The 7,981-nt window shown below is 33.6% G+C and overlaps 2 protein-coding genes across 2 annotated transcripts in view; both read right to left on the bottom strand.

Moving 5' to 3' along the window:
• HELRODRAFT_171986 (hypothetical protein) overlaps nt 1–4,409 on the bottom strand; it is a gene marked incomplete at both ends in the record, with an annotated part of 4,787 nt that extends 378 nt beyond the window's left edge. Inside the window, 11 exons of the mRNA XM_009018664.1 lie at nt 11–141; nt 521–621; nt 877–1,049; nt 1,285–1,386; nt 1,670–1,933; nt 2,270–2,446; nt 2,555–2,604; nt 2,900–3,071; nt 3,488–3,637; nt 3,859–3,964; nt 4,198–4,409. Coding sequence (XP_009016912.1) covers nt 11–141; nt 521–621; nt 877–1,049; nt 1,285–1,386; nt 1,670–1,933; nt 2,270–2,446; nt 2,555–2,604; nt 2,900–3,071; nt 3,488–3,637; nt 3,859–3,964; nt 4,198–4,409 — 1,638 coding nt within the window. The remainder of the gene's footprint in view (nt 1–10; nt 142–520; nt 622–876; nt 1,050–1,284; nt 1,387–1,669; nt 1,934–2,269; nt 2,447–2,554; nt 2,605–2,899; nt 3,072–3,487; nt 3,638–3,858; nt 3,965–4,197) is intronic.
• Nucleotides 4,410–5,035: 626 nt separating this feature from the next.
• HELRODRAFT_171985 (hypothetical protein) overlaps nt 5,036–7,981 on the bottom strand; it is a gene marked incomplete at both ends in the record, with an annotated part of 5,072 nt that continues 2,126 nt past the window's right edge. Inside the window, 3 exons of the mRNA XM_009018663.1 lie at nt 5,036–5,301; nt 6,899–7,027; nt 7,283–7,420. Of these exons, the coding sequence (XP_009016911.1) occupies nt 5,036–5,301; nt 6,899–7,027; nt 7,283–7,420 (533 nt within the window). The remainder of the gene's footprint in view (nt 5,302–6,898; nt 7,028–7,282; nt 7,421–7,981) is intronic.

Raw genomic sequence — 7,981 nt, 5'->3', positions numbered from 1 at the left:
TAGATACAACCTTGATATCACCGCCAACACCATCATTATCTTTGCTATCATCATCGACAACAACACCTTTCATCATCGTCGTCATCGTTAACGTTATCATACTGTTGGCAACATCATCCGTATTTTTATTTCCGCCTATTCCTATGTAATATCATCATCATTATTATTATTAATATTATTATTATTATGAATTCATTTTATCAGTATTTTTCACTAGAAAATAATTTCAGCAGCAATAAATAGAGCGTACGAGCAACAATAATATTAAGAGTCAGGGGCAGTTCACTATTCACTTTAGCATTAAGTACATGATGAATAATGATAATAATAATAATAATGAAAGTAAAATTATACAAATAATAATATAAATAATAAAATTATACAAATAATAATATAAATAATAAAATTATACAAATAATAATATCAATAATAAAATTATACAAATAATAATATCAATAATAAAATTATACAAATGATAATAAGAAAATTATACAAATAATTATAATAACACCATGCCCACCGGCGATTAGTTCCTGGCCGGCGAAGAATAGCTCTTCGTAGACATCTTGTACCTCGAGGTCAACCGCGATGTTTTGGTTATTATTATTGTTGTTGTTCGCACTGTTCATAATAATAATAATAATTATTATTATTACTAATATTATCTAAATTATTATTATTACGTACCTACATATTTCTATCATTATACTTAGTTGGGCAATTATTACTATTACTACTACTATTATTATTATTTTATTATTAATATAATTTTTGTCCTGATTCGTGTTAACATTACATATATTATTATCATCATTATTAACATCATCATAATCATCACCATCATCTTTATTACAGTTATAATTGTTTGACCTCAACCTTGAACTTCCACCGAGGTCATACTGATTGACGGGTGACGTCAGAAGTATCCGTCCCCTCAAACTCCTCCTACCACAATTAGTGAGTGCATTGAGGATGGCCAGGAATTTCGCTGACGTGCCAATGAACATTAGATCCAGCATTTTTTCCGTGTTAGTTCGCGGCCACTGAAGCTGTCGTTGGCGTTTTGTTTGAGGATTTTTTAAAAGAAATAAAATAAGTAAATAAATAAATAAAACAATTCGGACTTGGAGGTATCAGCACTCCAAATTAATGCATGTGACTCCAAGTTAACGCATCACATACACTACCAGGCATCTTAAACACTAGGCTATCGTGTAAACCAAAATTATTTAAATAGGGAAATAAATTATGACAATAATTAAACTGAGATCATAATTAATTTACGTTGGCAAATTGTTTGATGTTGAATCGGTTGACTGGCCTCAGGAAGTCTCGAGGTCTACGTCTCGTCTCTATGACCGCCCTCTTGAAGACCATCACGGATAACTAAGATAGTTGTGGTGGTGGTGTGATTATGACGATGATATCAACGACGCTAAATACAACAACAACAACAGCAACAACAACAACAACGGCAACAACAACAACAACAACAGCAGCAGCAACTGACGAATTAACACAAACATCTAACCTTAAAAGTACAGGCTCTAAACACTTCATCGTAAATCCATTTCCCATCATTCCGTTGGCCTCCACTACCACCACAACGACAGACACCACTACCACCACAACGACAACCACCACTACCACCACAACGACGACAAATTACGTCACCTTTTTTTTCATTACCATGACAACCACCAATCCCAATTTTCCCACCTAATTCAGACTCTCTGCGTTCTTTCATCATCTTCATCGTTGTTGAGGTATTAGCTGTAGCAGCAGCTGTCGTATCAGCTACGGCAGCTGCATCGCAGCTGCCAATACATCCGCCACAACGTTCATCGTCGACCTTAACATTGGCAGGTTTTGAATTTTTCAGCAAATCTTCTTTCAAGTCATTCATCTTAAGGAGCATTTGTCTGGCACAGGCCTTACAGGTGAATTAATGAATTGATGGATGGATAGTAGGGTAATGGAAAGATAGATGGATGGATAGATAGATGAATTGATAGATTAATGAAAAAATGATGAATGTATAGACGACAATCAAATAAATGAAGGAACAGTTTGAAAACGTAAAACAAATAAAAGAATGGGCAGATATAATATCATAAACGCGATTTCGTTAAGCAACATAACGAATGAATAAAAATGCGAACTGTTGAATGTATGGCTGAATGGCTGCTTAATGAAACACACACACAAACACACACAAACAAACACACACAAGCAGACACACAAACACAAGCAACAATACAACAATTACCTCAGCTCTCTCTTCCTCACCAATTTCATAATAGCACTGACATACAGCAATGCAGAGCGTCACCCTCCACTGCAAGTAATCCACCGAACTCAATTCACCAGATGCATCCATGCACTCTGTACAACGCTTCACGTGCAGTAATACCTGGTATTTTGTATTATACACTCGTATACACACCTGGGATTTTTTATTATTGTATCACATTTACATGTTAAATATATACACAGATAGAAAGAAAGAGAGGGAAAGAGAGAAAGAAAAAAAAATTTTGGATTTATTTAATACAGGGGTGGGCAAACTTTTTGCTATGAGGGCCGCATTGAGAACCATATGACCTTTGAAGGGCCGCATATTTAGTTAAATAGCAAATTTAATGATAATAATAAACAAATGATAATAAGAAGAAAAAACTAAAAGTAAAACGAAGAATAAGAATTATAATCTGAAGAAACCTTGTGTGACCAGCCAAGAACCATGAGCTGCCTGCATATGCTGTATACATGAATGGTCACTGAAATTATGACAACATTCTCCATTTCATCATCTCATTCACTTTTTTTTTATTAGTGACGCAATAATAAATCACGCAATGACGTCACACATCGAATGAACCAATGAGAGATGACGAACCGTTGTAGACCAGCCAATAGAGATCGTCGTAGAGGAAAATGGCGTCAAGAATGACGTGAAGCTGTTTTAACATGTGCAAACATGAGGGCACTGAACAAACGTTCGTCAAGCTGGCATCAGATGACATCAGTAACTTATACTTGGACATAATCCGACCGATTATTGATTGTAGCTACGAGAAATAAAAAAATCTCACTGATATTAATTATACATCCTTTGGCGATCTATCTATATTATACAATTGAAATTGAAAATTTACACTTCAGATTTATAAAAATTGATATGCATCTTTGTTCATTTCTTAACAATCGAAGGGCTTTTGAGTTCAGGGCTCAGGTAGTTATCAATAAAAGCCATAGGCGTGTGTATGTTTGCGTACGTGTGTAAGTCTCGTGGTGGGAATGTTGCAGAATGTACGGCGAAACTGAAGACTGAAATTAAGTAACTAATCAACAATTCGTAAATTGCATGCACGCACACCCGCGCATGCACGCACACAGACACACACACACCCCACACAGGCACACACCACACACACACACACACACGCAGGCCAATAATAAAACATCGAAAAAACAAATAATTTACAGCGTTTTCAACAGGAAGACTGTTGAAATCTCTACAATCAACTAGACATAGCAAGTGTTCAACTGTGACGAAGTTGATGAACGTGAAAGATTTTGGGTAGTACCTCATGAGAAGCTTGTCGTAGCAGTGCCAGATCACTGCTTCGTATTCCTTTGTTGGTTGTAGTGGTAGTGAATATCTTATTTATTCATTCATTTATTCAGCCAGTCATAAAAGTAAAAACTGATAAAATACGGTTTTATTATTATTATTAATTTTAGTAGTACCAGTAGTCGCAGCAACAGCAGCAGCAGTAGTTGTAATAGTAGCAGCAGAATTAGCAGCAGCAGCAGTAGTAAAAGTAATGATAAAGTAGTGGTAATAATAGGAACCTGATTATTAACTAAGTGAGACGCCATGGATAAAATTTTTTCTTCTATAAAATCACGAGGTAGCCTGTCTTCAAAATTACTCCACAATTTCACCAGCTGTTCGTTTCTTAACAAAAATGAAAATAAAATCTATAGATAATTAATAAAAATAGTTTTAATGTTTGTGTGTGCGTGTGTGTGTGTGAAAAAGAGGGAGAGAGAGAGAGAGAGAGAGAAAAGAGAATGAGAAAGAGAGAAAGAGAAACTAATTACTAATCCCTAAAAAAAAAAGTAAAGACAAATTCGATATTGTAAAAAAATATATAAAAATTAGCAGAAATTAAATTCTAAAAATTTTACAATTTCATCTTGAAATCCGCAGCCGTCTTCCTCTTCATCAGGTAAGCAAGAACAGCGTTAAACTGACTTTTGAAACTTTTATACAACGGGTCTCTGTCAAAATCAACAACAACTTTACTACAACCATTCTTATTATTATTTACTGCCTGTTGTTGCTGTTGTTGTTGTAAACTTTTCGTCAACTTCGTCATGGCAGCTCTGTAAATAGACATTTTAATAAAATTCCCCAACAACGCTAACACGGGTAAAAATTTGTGCCTATAGCAAAAAGGTTACAGTTTGTTTGCAGACATTACCATGACAACGCAATGAAACTCGTTCTTAAAGTTCACTTTTAGCACTTCATTTTTTATCATTTATTGTATTATTAAAAGATGTAACAATTACTATACATATATGGCAATAAGTATCGTTATTAATCCAAAATATGATTGAGTTGAATGTATTTTTTAAAGAATTCATTAATATTATAACAAAACACATTAGGTATACACAACACACACACACGCGTGCGCGCGCACGCACACACACGCACGCACACACACACACACGCACACACACACGCGCACGCACACACATACACACGCACACACACACGCGCACGCACACACATACACACGCACACACTCAGAATAAATCATAATTATACATCGAAATGAAATATTACTATACATATATACCAAACTATTTATATATACAATATATAATGATTGTTAATGTTCATAATGCTTCACATTATGCAGTTGGTTATTAATTATTTCGAAAGAGAGAACAAGAGAGAGAGAGAGAGAGAGAGAGAGAGAAACCGAGAGAGAAACCGAGAGAGAGAGAGAGAGAATCATTCCAGGACATCCAGACAAGAAGGCGATCCTTTTTTTGGGAAGATAGAACCCCTATTGTTATCCTTGGTAGATTCCACAATTTCGGCGTAATTATGATATTCCGTATCTCGTTGTGGGCTTTCGTAGCTTAAACTTCTCATGTTAAAATTGTTGTTGTTGTTGCTGTTGCTGTTGTTGGTGTTGTTGCTTCTATGGCTATTGTGGTTGTCATAAACTTTCTCTGAATTCGTCGGCTGGTTTTTACGTTTCGATCTTTGAACATCTAAAAACCGTGAAATGAAAAGAATAATTAAAATAAATTAAATTAATTAATTTAATTTAATTCATATTTGTTATATAATTGTTAAAATTTATAATAAAATAGCTCTTATAATTTATTTCGTTGGGTTAAACCAACCCCCACCACACATATAGAACAAGAATAGCTAATGAGGTATTAATAGTAACAAGTTAGATTATCAAATCATCATCGTAATGAAATCTCCCTTTATTATAACTCCAACAACATGATTATCTCAAACTATAATTATTATTTTATTATCTATAATTATTATCATAATTAACTTATTATTAAAAATAATTTTTACTGACACATGACGATGGTGAATATGATGAGTAGCAGTAACGTTATGCCAAGTAGTATTGCTAATACTATCGTTGCAATTTGGTAAGGGCTCAGTGTAAATGGTATAACTGTTAAAAATTTGTATGCATGTATGTATGTATGTATGTATTTATGTATGTATGTATGTATGTATATATGTATGTATGTATGTATGTATGTATGTATGTATGTATGTATGTATGTATGTATGTATGTATGTATGTATGTATGTATGTATGTATGTATGTATGTATGTATGTATGTATGTATGTATGTATGTATGTATGTATGTTAAAACCAAAACATGATGAATGTATGTATGTATGTATGTATGTATCTATGAATGTATGTATGTATGTATATATGTATGTATGTATTTATGTATGTATGTATGTATGTATGTATGTATGTATGTATGTATGTATGTATGTATGTATGTATGTATGTATGTATGTATGTATGTATGTATGTATGTATGTATGTATGTATGTATGTATGTATGTATGTATGTATGTATGTATGTATGTATGTATGTATTATATATTACATTCAAAGGTGTATAATTTATATAGAAAACTAGAAACATAATTTGTATTTTCTGTTACGGTGGCCATGCTCGATGAATTCCAATAAGAATTCTATCATGGTCAGCCCGCTTCTTATCATTAAATTCTTTTTTAATTTTATGGAGCAAATAAAATTTCATTTCGTTTCGTTTCGTTTCGTATGTATGTATGTATGTATGTATGTATGTATGTATGTATGTATGTATGTATGTATGTATGTATGTATATATGTATGTATGTATGTATGTATGTATGTATGTATGTATGTATGTATGTATGTATGTATGTATGTATGTATGTATGTATGTATGTGTTTGTGTGTGTATGTATGTATGTTAAAACCAAAACATGATGAGTGACACTGAACCGTCAAACATCAAGTAACAAATGGATCAACACTTTGATTTGTCGTTAATTGCACATGTCGGCATTCAGTTGGATATTTTCAAGCACACAGACACGCAGGAACCGCTGCAACAAGCACGAAATGTGGTTAGTTGCGAAAAACAGTTCCCTGCTGTCGCCTGATCTGACGCTGATCATTTTGCATATTTCCTTAAAAAATTTAAGGGTGTTGGGGTCCATCGGGCCGTGTATGTATGTATGTATGCATGTATGTATGTATGTATGTTTGCATGTACGTACGTGTTTGTGTATGTATGTGTGTCTGTGTATGTGTGTACACGTACGCTCGCATTGGCCATCATAGGTAGACTTGTGGTATCCTTCGTTGCAGTCGCATTCGAAGGCGTCAACGAAGTTGGAGTACTGAATGATACACTGGTGGTCGCCACAACCTCCATTGTTGTTGTAACAATCTGAGCCACAAATTATTCATTGAAATGATCATTTGATTACTTCAAATAGCAGCTGGTAATTTAATATACAAAAAAAATCCCAATAAATATATGAATATGTATTTTTATTTAAACTGAAAATAAAATAAACTTGATCCGCGAAAAATAATTTTTAAATTTTTTGGTGAAAAGATCAAAATATTTTACCAAAGAAAAATAAAAAGTTCCCGCTAAAATTTCAAAAATTTCCCGCCAAAAAATCTTCTTCCCGCCAACCTCTCAACTGACACGTGGATCCGCAGTAACCTGCTTGGCAGTCAGAACACATTCCAAGCGAGTCGGCTGGTTTTTCATCGCTGCAATGAGTTGGGCAGTAGTTCCAACTTGAGCTGTCTTTATAGTTGCATGGACTGACTGTGTGTGTGTGTGTGTGTTAGTGTGTATGTGTGTGTGTGTGTGTGTGTGTGTGTGTGTGTGTGTGTGTGTGAATAGTTGTTTACTTGTTTACGTAGCTTCATGATAACATCTTTTTATTCATTCATTCTATTGTTACCTTTTGATTGTTCGCATTGTAGGTTTCGCACTGTTACTATGTATGTTGAATATTTTATTTAATGGTTTTTAATGTTATTTCTCTCTCTCTTTCTCTCTCTCTCTCTTCTTTTTTTTCTTTTCTTTCTATTTTTTGTTTTGAACATTCTATTTCTATGTTTACTTCGTACACATTTTTATAATGGCATCATATTTTTAAATCATAATATTACTGTTTGCATGATTTTTATGTTACTCATGGTCTAAACATCCATACCTACTATTGTCATAAGCAGTGTTATTTTAATGCGATTTGATGTAAGCTTTGATGTAAGATTTGATGTAACATTTTTAATGGTTCACTTTATGTCTGAAGAAAGACTGAATTGAATGACTCATATAAGGGGTAATTTGTATTTATCGAAAGAAATAATGTTAAAATGA

The sequence above is a fragment of the Helobdella robusta genome (genome assembly GCF_000326865.2).
Source record: "Helobdella robusta unplaced genomic scaffold HELROscaffold_22, whole genome shotgun sequence".
Lineage (NCBI taxonomy): Eukaryota > Metazoa > Annelida > Clitellata > Rhynchobdellida > Glossiphoniidae > Helobdella > Helobdella robusta.
The sequence above is the reverse complement of the archived record's forward strand: the minus strand, read 5'-3'. Positions and strand labels throughout refer to the sequence as shown.